Genomic DNA, 24,708 nt, shown 5'->3' with positions numbered 1-24,708 from the left:
CACCAAGATATCTTCGACCTGATAGGTAAGGAGGAGCCGGATATTTTTTGTGTGACGGAGACCTGGTTACAGGATACCGACACGGCCGTTATCAACTTGGCCTTCCCGTCCGAGTACTCGGTGTACACTCTTAACCGAGCCTCTAGAGGAGGGGGAATAGCGCTTGCAGTCAAGTCTTGCTACCCGTGCGACTGGCAAGGGCAAAAAATCACTGGCTGTGAAAGCGCGCTATTTAAGATTTCTATTACGCCCAACTTTGCTTTCTCGGGCCTTTTGATTTATCGTCCCCCTGGTAGCGATGTGGCTTTCAGGGAGGCCCTTCCAGATGCTATCAGCACGTTGGCAGCAGGCTGCTCCAATTTTTCCATTCTCTGCGACTTAAACCTCCACTACGACAACATTTCTTTACCTGCGGTACACAGCTCTGTTGCTGATCTTGAGGCTCTTCAGCTTGTTCAGTTGGTGTTGCAGCCCACCCATGTAGGCGGTCACACCTTAGACCCTTTTTTCACTAACCTAGCAGAAGCTAGTATCTCTACTCCATCTCCTCTGGCCTGGACTGATCACTATCTGGTGTGTATCCAGTGTCCTCTGTATGAGCCGCACCGCAAACCCACGGTTCGCTCTATCCCTAGACGGCGTTGGAATAAATTGAAACTTGATGATTTTTTCCATCTTCTGTCCACTGACCCGCTAGGTCCAGTTGAAACCGTGGATGTGGGCTACGACCGCTTCCGTGAGTGGGTTACTAGGGCCCTTGACTCCCTTATTCTGATAGTTTTGTGTAAATGTGGGTCAAGGGACCCGAGTCCTTGGTACGATGATTCGCTGCGGGTGCTTAAAAACACCTGTAGGCGTGCTGAGCGGGAATGGCGCAAAACTTATAACAGCGATAAAAGATTTGTATTTGGCCACTGTAAAAAAACTTTACCATCGAGCAGTTTGCAGAACCCGTGCGGCTTATTACGCCCTGCAATTTCGTACCAGTACTAACCCCTCCAAAACTATCTTTAAGGCCCTGAAAGACCTTATAGCTAAAAAGGTGGTTGCGACTCATCAGGGTTCCATCTCACACTGTGAAACTTTGGCGGCTTTCTTTTTGGAAAAGGTTCATGCCATCCTTAAAGCCTTTCCCTCGGTTGTACTCCCTGTTGGTAGACCTCTTAAGCCCCTAACTCTGGATGTTTTACATTCTTTCCCGAGTTTAACTCCAGAAAGTTTTGGTAAACTGGCCCAGCAGGTCAAGTCAGGGTCACCGGCTGACCCTCTACGGCCAGCTTTGTTCAGAGACCTAACATCTCACGGTCTCTCGCCGGTTTGCTCTTTGATCAACACCTCATTAGCATCCGGCGTGGTTCCAGTGAAGTGGAAACAGGCGGTAGTCATGCCCATCCTTAAGAAACCAACTTTGGATGTTAGTAAACCCGAGAACTACCGCCCAATCTCACTTCTCCCGTGGCCTGCCAAAGTTGCGGAGGCGCATGTCAACTCTGTCCTCTCAGACCATCTTCTTCAGGCTAACATCTTAGACAGCACGCAGAATGGATTCCGTGCAGGGCACAGCACGGAGACAGCTCTACTGTATATGGTGGAGCATTTGCGCTCCGTGCTTGATGCGGGTCAAACGGCGGCGCTGGTGCTATTAGATCTGAGCGCCGCCTTTGACACTGTGTCCCACCCGATCCTTCTGCTACGCCTGGAGGAAGCTGGTGTTACTGGCCCTGCACTCCAGTGTTTCCGTTCTTTTCTTCCCAACCGTTCCTTTTGCGTCCCGCCTTATCAGCCCAAACTCCATCCTCTGGATCTGGTGGTCCCCCAGGGCTCCTCGCTGAGTCCCACGTTATTCAATCTTTACGTGAGACCGCTGGCTGAGGTTGTCAGGCATTGGGGTATGACCATGGTGTCATATGCCGACGACACTCAGTTAGCGGTTACGATCAGCGGGGATGCGGATGTGGATGCCCCTAGATTCCAGAGTGGACTTCGGGCGGTCGCCAGCTGGATGACTTCCAACTGTCTCCAGCTGAACGCAAGCAAGACGGAGATTATGATCTTTGGCAAGCATACGGAACTCTGGGGGGGATAGGTGGTGGCCGTCGGATTTGGGTCCTACGCCAACTCCGGTCGCTGAGTTAAAAAACCTTGAGGTGTGGCTCGATCCAACTCTCACCTTTGTCTGCCATACTAAGCGCACGGCGGCCTGCTGCTTTGGCATCTTACGTGGATTACGGCCTGTATTAAAATTCTTTGATGCTACCACCAGGCAACTTGTGATTCAGGCAACAGTGATTTCTCGGCTTGATTACGCCAGCTCCCTCTTAGTGGGATTAAATCAGGCAGAAATCACCCGCCTGCAGCGCGTACAGAATGCAGCGGCGAGAGCCGTTGTGGGCCTACCTAGATTCTGCCCCACTGCTAACATCTTGCGCACGCTGCATTGTCTACCGATTGCCCAAAGGATTCAGTTCAAGGTTCTCTGTGTTGCTTACAAGATTCTCCAGGGATCCCCTGCCTTGATTCTTTCCAACCTTTTGTCCCGCTATGTCCCGGTCCGTGCCTTAAGATCTTCGGGCCTAGAACTTGCGGTTGTCCCCCGTTTCAAGCGCTGCCGGGCTGGTGGCCACTCAAGTTCGCGCCGCAGTGTTGTGGAATTCCCTCCCCCTTGAGATTCGTGCCCTTAGGGATTTGCTCTCTTTTCGTCGCGCTGTAAAAACTTTGTTTCTTTAGTTCCTTCTTTCTGTTTCGTTCTGTCCTGTTGTGTTGTGTTGCTACCTTGTCGGGCGCCAGGGCGCTCCTTCGCTGGAGCATCTGTGCGCATAATAAATGAGTTTAACATAACATAATGACAAGGATTTATTAAGCCAAATAACAGCCATTTCCAAAAATACCCTAATATAAAAAAAAATTTAAATCCTTCTCTGGGGCAGTACGCAGAGTTTGGATCATCACTCAAGAAATTAGGTCTGTCCCATTATTTCCCTCATTTAAGAGGGTCGTGAGAGAACCACTAATGAAGCCAAAAGACACCTTCCTACATCTCAACACAGTATAACAACTTTGGACATCTTTAGAACTACATTTCGATAGGATTAAAAAACGTTTTTGAGACTATAAATCTCTAGCTACATCGTTTAAGGGGAATTTAGTACCTAAGGCTAGCCATAATCGAGAGCAGAATTCCTAACACAAAGGATATATATATATATGCAATTATAAAATGACATTATCCTAGTAATATAAATCCATTAACCAGATCTGCTACCCAAGGATTATATTTCCGAAAATGAATAATTTTCATTTTGAATATGCACTATCGGTACCATCGATCCATATGTAAATAATGTTTCATTACAAAGAAAATGAACACTATCGTGACTTAGTCCATGCTATATATAATCTCAAAAATAAAATAAAGGTAAATAAATGAGTGGTAGAAATCCCTACAAGTACACACGGCACTAGTGTAAACTGCCTCACGCCTGCACCACCCCAAGAGATAAACCATGGAGGTGTGCTAGTATGGGTGGCATTAAAACCTATTACTGACAATTTATCTTGAGCGTAGCAGGAATCAAAACTAAATATAAATACGTAAGCCATGGTATAAACATAGTTGCAGTCCTAGTTTCAAATAGTGTAAAGGAAGACTTTCACTACCAGAAAGGCTTCATATTCGGATAGCAGAGGTTAACCCGTTTACCGTGGCGGTAATTCCCGCCGCGGTGCAGCCGTTTGATCGCGGGTGGAATGCGGGCAGAGCTTAAGGGGTTAATATTGGAATAGCAGAGCTTAATATTGGCAGACATCACATTAATGACACACCCTAAATCACAAACAAGCTGTAGGAAGCTCGCTCTGTATATACTATACCAAAGTGAGGTGTGCACAGAGTCCAGTGAAACCCCAAAAGTAGGGAGAGGCTAAATTATAGAATAGCTTACTCTCTATTTGTAATAGTGTGGGCGATCAGTAAGGCTTTATCAGAGGGTAGTGTTAAGCATTAATTGTACATAATCAGGCAAAAAAAATGATGTTACACACTCAAAGACTGAACAATTGTTTTGTATAAATATATTACTTTGTTGTATTTTATTTCTAAGACCCAAGCCAGGCCTGGTGCAGATAAGTGAAATAATACTTTGATGGTATATTGCAGGTGAAATACAATTGAAATGCAGTTGGATGTAATTGGTTTGTTTACAGGTAAGTCAACAGTCAAAATTACTTTACAGAATTTAAGTTACTTTTGCTAATCAGTGTGATGTGCCCAGATATCACACTGGGACATTTCATTGACAAAAGGTAAGTAATTCAGTTTTTACACATATGCAATTTCTTAAGGTTCTCACAAAAACCAACTCCACAATTAGAAAATTGTTCACAGAAAAGCTGAACATGCAGTCCTATGGGAGAAACAGTGTTATCCGTTGATCGGCAAGTACTTAGGTTTTGGAGTTGGTATTCTGGGGTTGGAACCAGAGTTCCACCAGGATCGAGGCTGCACTCTCAAAGCACCATCAGCGGCATTAGGGTGGCCGGGTGCTGAGGCCCAATGTTATCTAATGGGGTATGGGGGCTCCGATTGATGGCTACTTACGATTAGGGCACAAGGTTGCAGGAGCAAAACTCCTGGACTTAAGCTCAGGGAAAAAGGGGATCAGGGTTAGCACACAAGGTGCACCCACAACGACACAGGGGAAGACGGGTGGTGCCCTGTTTTAAATCAGGATTGCCGGTTTTGGATTTTGGCTGCAGGCTTCATCGAGGAGGAACCAACAGCAGGGCAGGTAAGCTGGAGGGCTTTAGGACGTAGGTGCACCTTGGGTTCTCTTCTCCGGGGCGTAGGGAGGCTGGATGCAAGGGTGTCTTTTGAGGTGAGATTTCACCTGGGTGGTGGGGTTGGGGGTCTACATGCAGAAGCTGCAGGCAACGTTGTGGAGTCCTGGAGGGTTCAACCAAAGGTGGACTCTGACTCTGGAGGACCTTGCTGGGACCGGTGGGTCACGGACTCTGGCGTAGGCGTCGGGTGCAGTGGCATTTTCAGGAGCCTGGTTTCTTAGTCCTCAGCTGGCTCGGATTCTTTCTTGGTTGTTTCTTTTGAACAGAGCAGCTGTTCACAGGAGATCCGGTCTTTGTGGAAGGCAGTCAGGTCTCCCAGGGGTTCTGGAGGTCGCTGCAGGACAAGGTGACTTTTGGAGCAGGATCTCTGGAAACTGCAGGCAGGCGGGCCGGTAGGGCTAAGGTCAAGTCTGTTGTTCCCTGCAATCTCCTCTGCTGGGCATCTTCTTTCATCCTTCTTCGTAGGTTGCGGGAATCTTACTTCTTAGTTTAGGGTTGCCCCCTAAATACTGTATTTAGGGGGGTGTTTTAGGGGTCTAAAGGTAAGTAGCCAATGGGCTATTGAGCTTAGGCTGACTACATCCTTGGTGTGCTCACCCCACATGGGGGAGTGGGCACAATCCCTAATCCTGATTGGAGAGTGCCTGCCGTCTGCAAGAAGGCAGGCACTGAAGAGTGGGCTTCACCTTGCCTCCCCCACCTGAAGGGAGGAGTAGGCAGAGGTGGGGACACCTTCTGGGCTGTTCTAATGTTTCCCGCCTGTTTTCCGGACTTAAAGGAGGGGAGACAGGAAGGGGGCCTGCTCCCGATAGCAGGAGAGGCTGGAGGTCACGGCAGCAAGGCCTTTGAAACTCCCCTGCTGCAGATGGCTCCTTGTGACCTGGGGGAGGTGTGAACACCTCCAATGACCTGGGGGAGGTGTGAACACCTCCAATCAGGAAAGGCTATGTTTCTGGGTTCTGGGAGCTTAGGCTTCCACCCCAGGGGTCCAGAACCATGTCTTATGGTGGCAGGCTCGGTTTACCTGTCAGGGAACCCTCCAGAAGCTGGTTGTTTTTCAGGGGGCATTGCTAAGATGCCCTCTGAGTGCATTGTATAACACATTTCACACTGCCATCAGTGTGGGTTTACTATGCTGAGAAGTTTGCTAACAAACTTCTCAGAATTCAGTAAAGCCATTATGGTGCTGTGGAGTTTGCACCCATATACTCTTTATGGCTTTCTGCACTTACAATGTCTAAGAATGGACCAAGACACAGTAGGGGTACAGTGCTCAAGCAACTGTACCCTCGCCAGTGGTATAGTGCACCCAGCTAGAGGGGTGTCTTACCTATACCATAGGCAGTGGGTTGCAGGCATGGCACACAGGGATGTGTGCCATGTTGACTCTTCACTTTTCTCTGCACCAAAACAAGCAGACTGCAAAAACAGTTTGTGTGTTGAGGTACAGGACCTCTAAGGGTGGCACAATATGTGCTGCAGCCCTTAGAGGCCTTCCCTGGTCACAGTGCCCATGGTACATTTTACAAGGGACTTACATGTGGCCAGATAGGGGCCAATTGGGGGTTCAGTTTTGGGAAAGAACACATGCCCTAGGAACCTGACTGGAAGGGACCCAGGGCACATCAATTCAAAGAGCATCAGAAATCTGGCAAAACGTGGGGGGGGGGGGGGTTACTGCAATAGAAACCCAGTTTTCTACACAAGCCAACTCCCAAGATTTCAGTACAGTGTTTTTGTCAAGAGAATTGGGTACAAACAATGTTTCGTCACCAAACACAGGAAAGTATATATTACAATCTGCTCTAGAAGTAGCTTTGAAAAGCAGAAAAAAAAGCTTGCAAAATTACAAATCTGATTTTAATGGAAAGAGGGCAATATAATAGTGTGTCACTCTTACGACGTGTGCGTTCATTTTTGGCATTTCCTCAAAGTGTGAGATTTGGGAATGTTCAAGGGTTATCCTAGAATGACTGATTTTTGGACTGCAAACTATGCATTTGGCTGGTGCAAATGGCATCTGCTGCTTTGACGGAAGTGTGTGGGGGCGGGATAAGGGCATTGACTGAGTTGACCTGGTCCCCGAATGACTGGAGGTAGAGAGTGTTGTGGGAATTAGATGTGTGAATAATTAGAGCTCCGATCAGCCCTATGTGCCTACCCTATATACCTGGAAGACAAAACGTGTTAGCATGTGGACCGTAGGCAGTCGATATTGTACATTGAAAATGCATGATCTTAGGAACAAGTGGTGCAGTAGGAAGTAGACTGAGACAAAATATCCCTTGTTACCTATGAAGTCTTGCCGAAGGGTGGCGGGAGATGTCATAGATAATGCTAAAACTAGCAGACTTCAAAAATTCACATGCTAGCCCAGAATTGTTCAGAAGACTGGGTCTCCTACACCACAGATTGTTTAATTCTAAAATAAAAATTACTAAAAGGAGAAGAGTGGATATTAAATTGTACCTAGAAGATCCCGGGCAGCTCACAATGTTTAGGCTGGCATAGAAGAAAACAAAAAGCACAATAACTACATGCAAGAAAACCAAAGCCTACTAGAAATATATGCCAACTGAGGAGAAAACCATACAGCATAATGTGGGTTCAGAGGAGGTATGACAGAACTACACATGCCGTTATAACACATTCATTACAATGTATATGCCTTCACCACGAAAATGTAAGTATTTCGCAGTTAAGTATGAAATATATAAATATCTCCTTATCGAGCCCAACACCTTAACCCTACCCACCCCAATACATTATTGCCTTCCCACCTAAATACCCTCATCCCCAAAACACTAAAAATACCCTGGCCACCCAAAGACCATTACCCACCCTAAACATATCCATTCCATGACACCATTACCCACCCTAAAAATACTGTTGCCATCCGAATACCCATACCCTTCTAAATTCTGAAAATGCCCTTGCCACCCAAATAACATCACCCTCCCTAAACCCTTAACATTCCCTTGCCACCCAAATACCCTTACCCTCCCTAAAATGACCCATGCCATTAGAACCCCATTTCCCGACCCTAAAATTATCCTTGCCACCCCAATACCCTTACCCTTCTAAACACTGAAAATACCCTTGCCACTCAAATAACCTCACCCACCCAAAAAATACATTTTACACCCAAACACCCTAAAAATACCCCATCACCCAAATACCCTTACCACCCAAATACTCTTAACCCCTAAAAATTTTAAATATCCTTGCAACCCAAATACCCTCACCTACACTAAAAAATAGCCTAGTCAAGTCAAGTCAAGTCATAAAATTTATATAGCGCACTACATACCCAGAGGGTCTCAAGGCGCTTAGGGAGGGGAGGAGGATTACTTGTCAAATATCCACGTTTTAAGTTGCTTTCTGAATGCTAGGTGGTTCTGGGTAAGGCGAAGGTAAGTGGGAAGTGAGTTCCATGTTTTAGCTGCCAGGTATGAGAAGGATCTACCTCCCATGGTGGTCTTGTTGATGCGAGGAACAGTGGCGAGGGCTTGGCTGGAAGATCGTAGTTGGCGGGAGGGGGTGTAGAAGGACAGTCGTGAGTTGAGGCATTCTGGTCCGATTTCATAGAGTGCTTTGTGTGCGTGGGTTAGAAGTCGGAAGGTGATCCTTTTATTGACGGGTAGCCAGTGGAGGTTTTTCAGGTGACCAGAGATGTGTTCGTTACGCGGGATGTCTAATATGATCCTGGCAGAGGCGTTTTGGATTCGTTGGAGTTTTTTCTGGAGTTTAGCGGTAGTACCTGCGTAGAGGGTGTTTCCATAGTCCAGTCGGCTCGTGACCAGAGCGTGGGTGACTGTTTTTCTGGTTTCGGTGGGGATCCAGCGAAATGTTTTTTTGAGCATGCGAAGAATGTTGAAGCAGGATGAGGAGACGGCGCTGACTTGTCTGTTCATTGAAAGTGAAGAATCCAAGATAACGCCTAGGTTCCGTGCGTGGTCTGTCGGGATGGGTGCTTTTCCAAGGGCTTCCGGCCACCAAGAGTCGTCCCATGCAGAAGGGAAAGTGCCTAAGATGAGGACTTCTGTTTTATCTGAGTTCAGTTTCAGACGGCTGTGTTTCATCCATTCGGCAACTTCTTTCATTCCTTCGTGTAGGTTAGTTTTGGCGGTGCTAGGGTCATTGGTGAGTGAAAGGATCAGTTGAGTGTCATCCGCGTAGGAGATGATGTTGAGGTTGTGTTGGCGGGCGATGGCCGCGAGGGTGCTCATGTATACGTTGAAGAGGGTGGGACTGAGTGAGGATCCTTGTGGTACGCCACAGATGACTTCAGTGGCCTCGGACTTGAATGGTGGAAGGCGGACTTTCTGGGTTCTTCCGGTGAGGAACGAGGTGATCCATTCTAGTGCTTTTCCTTGGATTCCGATGTTTCTGAGGTGTTGTAAAAGGGTGCTGTGGCAGACTGTGTCGAAGGCTGCAGAGAGGTCGAGGAGGATGAGGGCGACTGTCTCCATTGTCCAGTAGAGTTCGAATGTCGTCTGTTGCTGCGATGAGGGCGGTCTCAGTGCTGTGTTTTGCTCGGAAGCCAGACTGTGAGGAGTCGAGGGAATTGTTGGCTTCAAGGAAGGCGGCGAGCTGGTTGTTGACAGCTTTCTCGATGACTTTGGCCGGGAAAGGAAGGAGCGAGATGGGGCGGTAATTTTTGAGTTCGGTGGGGTCCGCTGTGGGTTTTTTCAGAAGGGCTGTGAGTTCTGCGTGTTTCCAGCTTTCCGGGAAGGTGGCGGAGTTGAAGGAGCAGTTGATGACGTCTCGGAGGTGCGGTGCTATGATGGAGTCTGCTTTGTTGAAGATGTGGTGAGGGCATGGGTCTGTGGGGGATCCTGAGTGGATGGAGTTCATCAGGCGGATGGTGTCCTCAGTGGAGATTGGGTTCCAGTCGTTAAGGGTGTTCAAGGGGGGTGAATGTTCAGCATATGGTTGGGTGGGTTGGTCTCCGGGTTGGTTGTCGAAGCTGTTGTGGATGTCTGCAATTTTGTTGTGGAAGAATAAAGCCAGGGAGTCGCAGAGGGCTTGAGAGGGGGTGATGTCGTTGGAGTTGGCCGAGGGATTGGTAAATTCCTTGACGATGTTGAAAAGTTCCTTGCTGTTGTGGGCGTTGTTGTCTAGTCGATCCTTGAATGCTGTTTTCTTGGCCTTTCGGATTAGTTGGTGGTGTATGCGGGTGGCGTTTAAAAACACCATTGCCCTAGTATAATACACTTACCTGCAAAATACTTACAGTTTCGTTGTAAATTCAACATGCCAAAGGCATACACTTGGTAAACTTTAGCGTGGTACAGACATATCTGTTGTAATGGATGCATGGTCAAATTATTAAGTGGTAACAGCCGCATTGTAAAGGCTGTTTCCCATGTGCAAAGGACCAGCCCACTGTAGGGAAGTAACAGACAGCTGTGCTCAAGTGTGAACATGCTGAAAACAGCCGAGGGAAGACATCCCATCCTGGTCTGGACACTATTTGGTCTCAGACTCTGCTGATACTTTGAAAAGAATACTGATCCATTATCAATTTCACGATCTGCGTTACATGCAGCATTATTTTTTGTAAGTTATTTTACTAACAAAAAATGTGTGTCACAGTTCAACTGGGTGGATTTATCAACTACACGAGGTACTGCACTCATCAGTGCATCATACTAATGGTTATATCGAGACTATAATGACGGGTTAACTTCCTTTAGTTACATGCTAATCTTAACCAAGAGTTCCCATTTTTCAATGATTATCCTTGAGAACTATGAAAACAGTCATGGTGCTCTCTCCTGGTCGTACAACCCCATTTGAAGAGTGTGACTAAATTCTGAACGGCCTGCATTCTCTTAAAAGAAGGGCAGGCCGCCAAGGTATTTATTTAGGTTTTTGGTAATGCTCAGGTTGTCAACTCTCACTAAGTTCAAAGGGCCAAGGTGAACGGAAGGGAAAATGCATGCACAGGCTCAGAAGTTGTCCATTAAGAGTCCAGCAGAGAGAGGTGGGTATTCTTTGATGGCAGGCTGAAGAGAGAAGTCTTCAGACAATGAGGAATTTAAAAGTACTGTTTTAAGGAGTTTCCTGAAATCTAAGGTATTGTGGCTCAGATTTGAGTTTGGTCTCAAGACGTTCACAAAAAAGGTTCCAAACCACATTTAACTACCGTCATCATTCACCAAACAGAGTACGTAAAACTGGTGGTGTAAACAATGACAATGGAGAATTGTGCGACAATATTTTTATCTGGACTACACATAAAAAGTAAATGTGCATACAGTAGCTGAAAACCTACAAACTCATTTGGGATACCAAATACAAATGTGAGAGATGCAATGCTATAATGCAGAGTTGAAACAATAAGCAACTAATAGCTCAACACTGGGAATTTACCTAGTGAGCGTGTGTGTGTGGGGGGGGGGGGGGGGAGAAATCGTGGTAAAACTTAAGCTACCTGTGAATCCAAGGATTCTGTACATACAAATCAATTTTTAGCCACAGCATTTTTACAAATGCCAGGAGAGAACGGTTTCCAACGACTCCCAGAGCATGCTGAATTTATTTGTGTCATGCTCAAGTTTGCCATCGTTCAATTACTAATTTCTCCGGGCAACAAAATGAGAGACGGAACTGTCTGCGGCAATGGGACAGACACAGAAAGTGTATAGCTCTACCCCTTATGAGTCATTTGTTTTGCTCTCAACACTGAAGGAGTATGGAAAGTGAAGTATTCCACACGGGAGTGAAATAATATTTTTAAAATCGGCTTTCCCCAACGGACTACATGATTCGGAAATCTACTTATGCTGCAAAAAAAGACTGGTCCCATTTGATTTAATGTAACCAGGTGTCAGATTTTGGCAGCATTTTCATTACAACAGAGCTATGATAATAGCGTCTCTGATGATGCAGATTCTTATAATTTCAGGATTTGGATTCTATCAAGACTTTGATCATACATCTTTCGGATTATACAGTGCTCTGAACATACCAAGACTCTACTTAGCTCACAACTTCAAATACTCATAGGCACTGCTTATGCAGAGGTTGGATTTATTAACAGTACCTGTTTAGGCCAACTTTCTATCAAAGTAGGGCTCCAAACGTGTTATCGCTTTAATTTAGCAACAGATTAGAATATAGGAAAGTTCGATCACGGTTTCTTATTTTCAGGTTCTGCGGAAGTCTCTTGTGACTTGCTTTGGAAAGTGTATTTTTAAGCATTCGCTTACTTACACAACATTTTGCTGTAAATAAATTCAGATTCTACTTGCAATCCAGTGCATAGATTGCCAACAGAGAATCAAGGAGATTGCCCCCGTCTTATGTGCTCCACTTGATGATACTGCATAAATCTTAAGACTCCATCTCACTATGTTATAGTTCCCTTTTTTGTCACAATAAGAACCCGGACTAAGCGCTGAATCAATGACTGGAAATTAACATTTTTCAACTAGGTAAACTCTGCAAGTCTTGTCAGAATCAAAATGTTATGGACAGGGCCAGTGGAATTATGCAGCAGAGGAGGACCAAGTTATCCAGCACATTTTATTAAAGTTTTACTTAAATATTTTTTTTTTTTTACAACTGATAACAGTGTCTAAAAAGAGATCAGATTATTAGTTCCAGTGTAACACAAATACAGCAATAGGCTTCTGAAAGATGACCAATCAACATTTGTGCAAAGCCTTTGGGTGCGCAGGAACCCAAGTTGCCATATATTTTTTAACTTTTGAGCCATTTGATCTATAAACATTTGTTAAATTCTGCAGATTATGCAGCAGATAAAGTATTATGGAGCATATGGGTCAATTGCAAAATTATGCGAAAAGCACTATGGCCGCTGAATAATAATTCCAGTAGCCCTGCTTATGGGCGATCTACCCATGGAAATTTGTCCACTCATAAGTATTTACTTGTACTTCATGTAAGCAAATTGCACACAAGGGCTTGAAGTAGACATGAAGTGGATTCAAGCTAGCCTGGTTGATGGGGGGTATTACCCCGAAATCGGTCCCACAATGCTTGTTTCTGGTCCAGAAAAGACCTGGCTTGGCAGTTCCGGCTAGACTGTTCCCGTGGAGAACAGAGTCAGGACAGATGTGTATATGGCTGGGTCTGAACTGGGGTAGCGAAGTGAGCTAAAGAACGATGATGGATTCAACCCAGATATGTGACTGGGGGTGAGTGTCTGAAAAGTTTCAACGCTCCAATCATCATCATCTCCTAGTGTTTGTTCTATAGTTCAGTAAGGCTGTCTGTTGCCTTCATTTTTGTTTTTTTGTTTACATGGTTACAAATATTTTTGGGGGTACATTTACTTTGAAACCAAACAAACAGTATGGTAAGTTTGGTAAAAGTGTCTGCAGCCTTTCTCCGTTTTCCCCCCTCAAGTTGCAAATACTTTTAGAGCACATGGACGGCTCTCAAAATAAATACAAAACCCTATCATAAACAAATACACTCCACTGAGTGTAAACAACCATGGTTGCTTACACTCCTCTGCATGTATTTGCATTTAATAAAGATAAAGGATCATTATAAACATATTTAATTGTGCAAGAGTTGCAAGAGTATGTGTTTTATATAGTAACCACTGATATTAATGCAGGCTGATCTTACAGCTCACTCCATTTTCTTGACCTGTCCATTCTAACTGAATGTTCTTTGCATTAAAGAACCATATACACCTATTTGAACATGTATATTCTTATTTTAATATCTTATAAATATGGGTGCATATCCTATCTAAGTGGTAGACAATCCTCTTTCCCACAACCATACTGTGGTACAGAACACTGGCATAGAGTTTGTGCTTCTGAGGGTTGGTCCGGAGGGCTCTGTGAAACAAGCTGCCCCGACTGACGGTGAAACCATTCTTGAGTTGCTTGTATTCTGATTCGGGAGTAAATTTGCCCAGCAGTTTCGGGTGGACCATTCCCATTGGAGCAAGGGTCAAGACTAATTTGCATGTGGTTGGGACTAAAGTAAGGTGGCATGGTGTTGAACACTGTGGACTAGGCTGCAGCCTGAGTAATTACCAGTGGCCGACATTAATTCAAGCATCCCAACCATCACTTTTCGTACACGTCAGTGCACAGCCCTCCTAAGTGCAACAGGTACGCCCAAAAGTGTGTCCTGTGCTCACCGTGCCACTGGAGCAAAGCTGCACTCAAATGAAGGGCAAGACTAATCCTGGCTTGCTTGTGTTCCAGTTTAGAGAGGACCTGACAGCTTGGGCTGGACTGTTTCTAATGGAGCATGGTCAAGACAACTTTACATGTGGCTGGATCCACACTGAGGTTTCAAGGTTTGCAAAAGAACAGTGAGGTAGGAATTCAAGCATTCGGTCCATCACTTTTTGTATACGTAAGTATACTGTATTCAAAATTAACATACATGCTTATTGTGCTTCACCCCAAAAAAGATATTCTTTGTGTCAGGTAATAGATACTCATTCCCCAGATGCCCCCACCCAATCAGAGGGCAGGGACGTTGACAACTGTTTTCCCCACGTTTAATTTTATTTTGTCAGTAGAAAGGCAAAATATTATGTATGTGAAGGCTGCATGCACCTTTAGGTCAATCTGTCTTGTCACCATGGTCATCTATGCACGCCATAATAAGAAGACTCCTCCCACCTAAGGAAAGATTGTGCATTGAAGTGTGGGGTGGCTGTACGGAAGCTGAAAAGATGTACAAGAGCAGGGGATTCCGTCCACAAATAATGAAAATATGAAGGTCTTCACAAATGACTATGAATTGAGTAATAAGGAAAAAGAGCCAGCTACTGAATAACTCAGTATGTGAGATGACAATTGTTACAGTCAAGAAGAGACACCCAAGACCCAAATGCCACAGACAATTAACATGAAACTTAGTGCCATGAGAATTCATGAACTGAATGTCCAAGAAACCGCTTTGAGCTAGATGAATTTCAATGTGGTGAATCTGCTGCTTTATGCAAAAACAAACAAAAAATAAACAAATTAAGTTTGCTTCTGTGCTGTTTGACTGCGCGTTTTATGTGGGAATGTGGGGGGGTCTCTGTCCTAAATTCTCAAAGTCTGGCTAAACGATGGCATGAGTGTCGTACAATGTGTTCTGGGCACAACGTACTCTATTTTTTACTTGACCACAGAGTTCTAGGTTACAATTTGTGTGAAAAGACCAATTGTTGGACCATGAATGCATTTAGTTATTTATTTAGAAGGACCGAGAAACAAATGTAAATGTAAATGTAAATGTACAGGAATTTATATAGCGCAAATCACCAACCGGTCTTTAAGCGCTTGCTTAGGGAACCCGTCCTGGTATTCCCCTGTGAGATAACCCCCGCAGGGTATCCACAAGGTGAAAGCCAGGCATCCCACCGCGAGGGGCCATTGTGGAGATTAAGCAAGCTATTGCCCAGAGTCGCAGAGTGTGAACCCGTGAATGTCATTCAGGTGCTTTAGGGCACAAGGGCACGTGCAGTAAACAAAGGCCCGAGTGACTGATAAGGAACTCTTACCTAGACAGTTGAATTTTGTATTAGCCTTCCCAAACACCCCCAACTGTGGCATTACTCAAAAGAGGTAAAGTGCTATTCAAACTGTATAAGCTCCCACAGCTCAGTACCTAAATAAAGAAAAGGAATCCGAAAAGTAGTTCATCCAACTCCCCAGAACGGTGCTTGAGAGCGACTGGCATACAAGGACGTGGTGCAATCCATGCACGTGTAGTACACAACGCTGGTCTGCCAAAAGATACATCTTCCCCTGCTAAGATTGAGCTCAACCCCCAATCACTGTATCGACTAAAAACTTGGGAGTGTCCAATCGGAGTCTAGGTGCCTCAACTGGCAACCTATGATGCAGGGAGGGAATAGGATCAAACTATGACATGCTCTCCCATTTCATCAAGCAAGGCCCTCGAGGGAGATGGAGTGCCTTGGAAGCCCACCTTACCTGCCCCCCACCGCCACTCTTCCAATCACAGCGCTATCACTTTCAGCATGCTCCACAGCTGAGTCAGGGCTATTTTAGGCCTTGTTCAAAGCCCAGCCCACAAGAAGCAGCTGGCTTATACGACAAACGGCAGCTCCACTGATGGACAGGGGCACCTGCTGCTCACGCCAGGAGAGCTGGGGAGTCACTGTCCCCCTCTGAAATACTTTGCCCAATTAACAGGGAATTCGCATCTATTTTTATAGCTACAACTTTTGCGTTCGTTTAACTGCTTATCACAAAAAAAATCGTTCCACTTAACAAATAAAGAGCCCAGCAATATATTATAAAACGAAGCTATGTCCTCCATGGCAGCCAAACGCTTGGCTACTCTGCCCTTCTCAAACCCTGGTTTCTAGGCTACAGGCAAGTCATAGTAGGGAAAGCTTGACTGGGCAATCAAACCCTATGCCATTCCCTCTCTGCAAGGTCTCAGTGCCTTCGGCCCCCCACATTAAGCAGCTGCTGGGGGCGGGTCAGTCCGTCACTTGCCACTGCTCATCATAGTCTGTAGGAATCTGAGCAGGCTGCAGGGTCCCCTGTCCACACCTACCAGCGTTTGCAGTCTTGACACCTGGCCTCAGGGCTCAATTCCTGGGCGACTTTAAGGAGCTGCAAACACAGGCACCAACAACGGCACTGAGCTGTTCTGCTGCAGTAGTAGACACTATGCCAAAGCGTTCAGGTGGCATCTGAATAGGGCTGGACCTGCGGCTCAATTCTTGCACGCGGGCCCTTCTACCAAGGCATTTAAATCAGAGGAAGCTGTACACTGTCAACATTTACCATTTTGAAAGGGAGAGGAAGCTTGGTCCAACCTCTCCTTAAGCGGCTGAACCAGACTACTGGGGGAGATGTTCCAGGCCTGCGGCAACTGGACATTACTAACACAGGCTGTCCAGGGGGTGCAAAGACATAACCACCAAACCCATCTACGCAGACACTCACAGCAACTACCTTTATGGCACTTGGAGAAAATATATACTATAGACTCGAATCTAACAATAGAAGTCAGGCTGCTTCCCAAGCGATTTCAAACATCAAAACTAGAACATCATTATGAATTAAGAGCGGAAAAAATATATTAGTCCTTCATCCCCATTCAAGTCAACACTGAATGCCTAATCCAAATTTGTATTTAGATTTTACCAGTCAAGACTTGCAACTCAAGAGCCAAATTGTAATAAATGTCCTCGGTAGAGAAGAAAACCCTCTGCAGTATCACAGGACAAATCGGTTTTCTTTTAGCTAAAACTAAAGCTTAATGCTTGGAAAGCGATCTCCAAAGACTACGGACCTGTATGTACACAATCCCATCATTGTCTCAAAGGAGAAGGATCCAAGGATTCCAGTTAAACACGAAACTTAACCTGATACTGAAAATCAATTTGGTTGTATCTTCTGGTTTCCTACCTTTCATTCCCAAACACTTCAGAGCCTGTGAGACCAGGCTTTGATTAAGTCAAAACCTATATTATTCTCACAGATATTATTTGGGCCTCCCAGTCTCTTCTGTCAATCGACTGCAAAGTGTCCATAATACAGCAATCTGGCTGGTCTTCGGCTTAAAGACATTTGACAGGGCTTCATATGCCTGTTGTAGCCTCGACTGGCTAGTAATCTGCTGGCAGAATACATTTAAGTTTCGGTTTGATGCAAAGAGCTTCCTAAGGAGGAGGGTCCTTCCTCCGAACTTCCAACAGTTCACTGAGCAAATCTCCATTGACAGGTCCATGCTTTAAAAAAATCTAGTCAGAGATTCTCTGACTAGATTCTTCTCTGTGATCACACCCTTCTATGGAATGCCTTAACACTGTGCCTTTGCCAAATCGAATGGTACCTTGTATTTCATAAAGCATTAAAGACCCAACTTTTACACTGAGCCCTGGACTGACAGTTCAGTGCCATCAAGCCCTTGAGAGCAGGTTTGCGCTTTACAAGCACACACTTAAGTCTCAGAGTTGTGCTGGAACTCTCCAAGATGCACATCATCTCTAGGCCATCTGTAGAGATCAACCTCGGTTTCCCAACGCTGACAGAGGAGCAGCAACAGCTTTCATCACTAAAGCGTGCAGGACGCAGCCACAACACTGAAAATAGTTCAACAAGAAATCCCAATGGTACAGAGCCTCATGTTCTGGAGAAACAGCTTTATCTAGGTCGGCATTTGGTGCAAGTCATCCTACTCGTACCTGCGCAAGGTAGTATTAGGCTGACAGCTTATAAGAAGGGTCTACGCATCCTCCATTTCACTTAACTCCACGGATGGCATACCAAAAATATTATGGTGCGAAAAACAGAGCACACGTCTGGAAGAAAAGTACAACAACGTTTCCCAACATCTTCTCCACAGGTTGTCTGGCTGACTAGAATCGACTTTGAAATGGTGCCTCCTGAAAAAGCCACTTTAGAAAGATGTGTGATGTTGCAATGTCAGAGAAAGGGATTGCCATGACTAAACTAAAATCTAGTGAGTTTACAATGGGGTATACCCTAAGAACTCTCTGACCTGGGTCAGTTAACATAGGTACGTGTGTAGTGGTCAGGTTCTATAGATTATGCTCAAGAATTAAATCATAAATCAATTTGCAAAGGAATTATTTAACGACAATTTTCGATATGTAGTATGCACAAGCATTTATTTCAGCATTTCTGTGACACTGTGATTCGTATTAATGGCATGGAAACCACAAGTAAATGAAAGAAAAAACACCAATTACTTCATTGGATCAAGTGAGAGTATCAGGGCATAAGTCTCAGTTAATTTCTTAAAAGACAATGTTCTTGTGGAAACAATTCATGGGTTTATAATACACATTGAATATTTACAAAATGCGCTCGAAGTGACAGGGAAAAGGAGACAGTTAAGTGGGTTGGGTGTGATGGGGTAGGAGTGAGGACTGGGTAAAGGGTGTTGTGACCTTATGCAATCACAATGGTTTCAAGTGCAACCTTTACAGACTGATAGTTCATTAGTTCCGTTATATTCTTCAACATAGGATCTGTGTTACTCAGTGGGTTGCTTCCTATGTTAAGAGAGTGTTGTAAAATCCGGTCTACGTTTCGACCCCCTGGGTTAAGGGTTGATTGGAGCCTCAAGCTGGGGTCTTCTTCAGGACAAAGATGTGCTGGAGCGCCTAAGAATAATATGTTTAAGGTAGACTAAATCAGAAATGATACTTCAAAAAGATACTGTGATACTGCAAAATGCAAAATGAAGAAGACCCCAGCTTGAGGCTCCAATCAACCCTTAACCCAGGGGGTCGAAACGTAGACCGGATTTTACAACACTCTCTTAACATAGGAAGCAACCCACTGAGTAACACAGATCCTATGTTGAAGAATATAACGGAACTAATGAACTATCAGTCTGTAAAGGTTGCACTTGAAACCATTGTGATTGCATAAGGTCACAACACCCTTTACCCAGTCCTCACTCCTACCCCATCACACCCAACCCACTTAACTGTCTCCTTTTCCTTGTCACTTCGAGCGCATTTTGTAAATATTCAATGTGTATTATAAACCCATGAATTGTTTCCACAAGAACATTGTCTTTTAAGAAATTAACTGAGACTTATGCCCTGATACTCTCACTTGATCCAATGAAGTAATTGGTGTTTTTTCTTTCATTTACTTGTGGTTTCCATGCCATTAATACGAATCACAGTGTCACAGAAATGCTGAAATAAATGCTTGTGCATACTACATATCGAAAATTGTCGTTAAATAATTCCTTTGCAAATTGATTTATGATTTAATTCTTGAGCATAATCTATAGAACCTGACCACTACACACGTACCTATGTAAACTAAAATCTAGCCGGCTCTCGCCCCACAAATCCAATTTTGGGTCTTAATCTCCAGGGCACTGGAAGAATTCAACACTCAAAGCAGAGTACAAACACAGTAAACGAATGCATGCGCATAACATGGATCCAAAGCAGCACAGAACGGCTGATGATGAACAGTGTAGTAACCATCTACCCTACTCGCCTGTACCTTCCTTCCACTACGCTCCCAGCATTTCATTTTTTACACCACCCTCAAGACTGATGAAAGATTTACCTTCGGAACTGCAGCCCATATGGGCTAGGGGGGCGGAAGACTCACCTGAGCAGAGCAAACAGCCTTCTCGGTACACATGTTTCAGAAGATTTTAACATCTTGCAATCTGTTTTCTCTACATCTTAAGAGGTGACTGCATCTCTATATCCAAAATTAAAGTTGTATGTCGTTCCCATACATCCCTCAACAAAAACCACAGCATTGCATGCCGCCGTTGCTTTCCCCTTACAGCCCCACTCCCCTTCAAGTCTGATAACTTTTTTGTAAACCAATAAATGCGAGTCAAATCACAGAAGAAAGACTAAGAACTGCCTTCGTAAAACCAAGAAAACTCCACACCCCTCGCTTTTCAGGGGGTGTACATCTGGGCCCTTCTTGGCAGAAAGGTTAACAGTGCCAAGAGACTACACCCACTGGTGAACCAGTGCGTATCCTGAGTTGAGCCCTGTAGGCGCTCTTTATGGAAAGAGGAAGTCTGTGCAACATCACACATGAACACTGTTAAAAACAGTTGTAATGTAAGAGCTGATTTGTAGATGAGAGCATAGAAACTGGAAGAGTTGCCATAGCGTGGCCAATACACAAACTTTTCTCAAGTGATCCTTGCATCGTGCATCAATTATACTACCAACTCCTCAAAGTAATGGCCCTCATATAATACATCAACCATATTAAACCAATGGATCCTTAAGCACTTCGGGCTGTGCCCTTCAATATAACAGATCCTTTGAATAATTCCTTCACTAAAGCAGGAGCTAAATCTAACTCAACTGCCCCTTACACCTTCCTGCCCAGTTTACTCGTCCCATATATTTGTCACCTCATGTAAATGTATGTGGTCTTGCAAAGCGCACTGCTGCCCTGACGTGGCGCTGTAGACCGCTGGGGAACCCATCCTGGCTATCCCTGTGAGATGGTCCCTACTGGGTATCTCCAAGGTGAAACCAGGCATCCCCGGCAAAAGTGGGGTGCCGTTGTAGAGATGAGGCAAGCTAATGCCCAGAGTTACCTAGTGTGATCCCTGGTTAGAGTAGGCACCGAGGCGAGAATTATTGAGTCCGCTGACCCTGGTCCACGACCCTGCCGCGTCGGGAATTGAACCCTGGTCATACCATCCGATCGATGTTCACTAAGTGTCCCCATATTGCACACCCCATATTACAAGTCCACAGCCCAATGCTCCTTCAAGTCCAATAATCACAGGCCAGGATATTTCATAAGTACTGTTCCCCAGCGCTATGCCCAGTTCACCCCTTCACTTCCACATGCCACCCTCATTAACCGCAGCCTTTAAAAATCCTTGCACTCGTCAGAGATTGACTCTCATATTCCTCAAAGGTCCCCTTCTATTACCAGCACACAATATTCCACGCAGCCCAGATCCCCCTGCCTCCCCCAAATTGCTCCTCTACAAAACACCTGCTCATCTATCACATTCACCTAGGCTTCACACTTCAGCACATCACCTTACATCCGCCAATAGGTCAACCTGCACCACTCCCTTACATCCACCATCTGCTCATGCCTCGCCAAAGCCATCATTAGCTCAACCCTCACATTCACCAATGGCTCAGCCCTCACATTCATTCAGCAATGTCTCAGCCCTCACATTCATTCACCAATGCCTCAGCCCTCCCATACATTCACCAAAGGCTCAGACCTCACATTCATTCACCAATGGCTCAGCCCTCACATTCATTCACCTATGGCTCAGCCCTCACATTCATTCACCTAGGCTCAGCCCTCACATTCACCAATGCCTCAGCCCTCACATTCATTCACCAATGGGCTCACCAATGCCTCAGCCCTCACATTCATTCACCAATGGCTCAGCCCTAACATTCATTCACCAATGGCTCAGCCCTCACATTCATTCACCAATGGCTCAGCCCTCACATTCACCAATGGCTCAACCCTCACACCCACCAATGGCTCAACCCTCACACCCACCAATGGCTCAACCCTCACATTCACCAATGGCTCAACCCTCACATTCACCAATGGCTCAACCCTCACACCCACCAATGGCTCAACCCTCACATTCACCAATGGCTCAACCCTCACACCCACCAATGGCTCAACCCTCACATTCACCAATGGCTCAACCTTCACCTACAGGCATCACCAGCTCCAACCCTGACACTCCTCCCAGACCCATCCTCACCCCACAGCCACAGGCCCTTACAAGCCCACAGCTTGTCCTGAAATACAAATCAGCCCCCTCCCCCATGTCATATTAACCCTTCCCCTCAAATGCCCCCACCGCCCCCTAATATTATCCACTCAAAAACCAACAACCACTTCATGTTCCTCACATCCCCTCATAACAAGCCTCCTGTCGCCACCCCCGCACCCCCCCCTACAGCCTGTCATCTCCCGGGCCCCTTCCGTGGCCCCTCGCCCCTCTCACGGAACCGCCCCCTACCCTCGGGGGCCCCTTCCCCAGACCTGTTCGCCACTCTAGGCCCCGCAGACACCCTGCCCCATCCCCTGCCCGCAGGCCCCGCCGCGCCGGGCGCTCACCTTGTAGAAGGCCCCGTTGGAGCCCCGCACCTCCACAGCCAGGGAGTCCATGTCCCGCCTCCTCCTCCTGGGCCCCGCGCTGAGGGATCCGCCCGCCGCCGCTGACTGATCGCGCGCCCGGCTCGCGCTGCCCCGACTGCCTGACTGACTGCTGACGCGGGCCGCACGGCGCACGCGCGCCCCCAGCCGCTCCCCCCGCACGCGCAGGCTCGCCGACGCGCCGGCGCAAACCGCTCCGCGCTCCTCCGTCTGACGGGGGGCCCGGCACGGCGCACGCGCAATCCTCTCCCTCACCCGCCCCCCCCCCCTCACGCGGGCGCGCGAGGGTCCCGAGACCGCAGCCAATCGAGGAGCATTACTGCTGCTCGCGGACCCGCCTTCGGTGTTTCTGCTCGGCCAACCAACAGCTAGGTCGGGTCTTCAGTCTCCAGGGAACCTACAGGCGCACTTTGCTGCCATTCATAAAAGTATCAACCACTGGAGAACCCAGCTGGTCCTATGTCCTGCCTACAGACCCATATTAAAGCTACATGCATTCCGTTTTCATCTTGCCCGGCCACTTTCGTCTCATATTAATGGGAAGTAAAATTCGCGTTATGATTGGATGATGAATGGGCAATGCATGTTTTGATTGGTTAAAAGTGTATATAGCCCGCCTATTCCTTTTGTTATGAAGTAAGGCCTGTGCCATTTTTGATTGGGGATAGCTGCTGTCAATCCTGGTCTCATCTTTAGCGACCTATGCTTTAGCTGCCACCGCGTCTATTTAGGAACCTTTTCATTGAGAATATAACCAGTGCTTTAAATGGGAAAAAGTAAGTGCAGGTACTCATTAAAATGAGCTAGAGGTGTAGTGAGGGGGCGGGGCTAAGGGCAAGACATGATGACACTTAACAACTTCTATAATAGTTGCAGCACACACCAAAACACATGAGAAATGTGTTTATATAAACAAAGCAGGCTAACTCATTACACAAAATGAAAGAGAAATGCGATAATATGTTAACATTTCCTTTTTTTGCAATACTTGCAACTTCTTCATGCCATAATGTTATTGCTGTTGTTTGGCTCAATACTATATATTTTTTAGCACGTGTAGGAAAAAGCTGAAAATACCCCCACGTGGCACCAAAGCTCATATGACACCAAGCAAATGAAGCAACTCATCATGACCCTACCCAGAAGATATTTCTTGTCTCTTCCATCAATCTATCCATTCATCCTTTCGTTTAACCATTTACCTGCTGATGTCCACCATTTAACCTTTACATTCTATCGTCCCTACAGTCTTTCATCAGTCCTTCAGTTTTTCACCTTTCCGTCTATCCACCCTTCATATCTAAACATATCCATCCAACAATCCATCTCCAAACCTATCCATTCATCCTTTCACTCACCCATCAACCCTTTCACTCCTTTATTCCATCCACCCTTTCACTCAATCCCTCCTTTCACTCATCCATCACCCATCCTCCCTACCTTTCATTCATCCATCCAATCTTTCACTTATCCACCAATCATCCACCCTTTTATCCAATTATCCACCCTCTTTTACCCATGCATGCTTTCGCTCATCCATTTATCTATTCATCCATCCATCTATACATCCACCCTTGCTCCCTCATCCATCCACTCACTCAGACCCACCAACCCTCCCTGTTACGTCATTTATGAATCTTTGTCACAGAGCACACATGTACAAAGTGCCACACATTTTCTTTAACTTACCTCCTGAGAGAATCTTGATTCTCTCTCTCTTTCTTTCACTTTTTTCTTTAAAAAACTGGCATACACGCAAACATAGCAGACACACAAAAGACTCAGGTATGATAAAAGCCATCTTTTCTCTTCACCTACCATGGCTTTTTTAATTGCCATCAGGGCCGGACTGGCCGTAGCCTGATTGCCACTGCCAGGGGACTAACATGATTCCTGTGCTTGCACAAACGCACAGGATAGTGGGAATGTGATTGACAGCACATGGCCTAAATGGACCGTGTTCTGTCAAGCACAGCGTGATGTTGACCCCCCGGACATTATTCAAATGAGCCCTACTGAATAGCTCAGCTGGGGCTCAAATCGAGGCTACAGAAGCGGAGCCTTGGCTGCCAGAGACATTTCCACTCCACAGCTAATGAGCCTACCTGTTCATGAGTACCTGTACTCTCCAGGGCAGTAGAGAAGTGCAGGTACTCAGAGTGATAAATCAAATTAGTGCCGGTACTCAGTACCGGTGAGTACCGGCCTACTTAAAACATTGAGAATAACTAAACCTAAATTACTCATACCACCAATATTACTGAAT

At 45.9% G+C, this 24,708-nt stretch overlaps 1 protein-coding gene across 4 annotated transcripts in view; it reads right to left on the bottom strand.

The window, feature by feature from the left end:
• The window catches only part of FXR2 (FMR1 autosomal homolog 2), a 395,300-nt gene extending 372,676 nt beyond the window's left edge, over positions 1 to 22,624 (bottom strand). Inside the window, exon 1 of one of the 4 annotated variants that reach the window (XM_086946152.1) lies at positions 22,404 to 22,624. In XM_086946152.1, the coding sequence (XP_086802278.1) occupies positions 22,404 to 22,454 (51 nt within the window). In that variant the 5' untranslated portion in view covers positions 22,455 to 22,624. The remainder of the gene's footprint in view (positions 1 to 22,403) is intronic. The other 3 variants (XM_086946153.1, XM_086946154.1, XM_086946155.1) reach the window with 3 other exon arrangements.
• Between the last annotated feature and the right edge of the window lie 2,084 nt (positions 22,625 to 24,708).

This window comes from Lissotriton vulgaris, chromosome 12, assembly GCF_964263255.1.
Source record: "Lissotriton vulgaris chromosome 12, aLisVul1.2, whole genome shotgun sequence".
In the NCBI taxonomy this organism is placed as follows: Eukaryota; Metazoa; Chordata; class Amphibia; order Caudata; family Salamandridae; genus Lissotriton; species Lissotriton vulgaris.
Note: the sequence above shows the minus strand (reverse complement) of the source record. Positions and strands in the feature narration are given on the sequence as shown.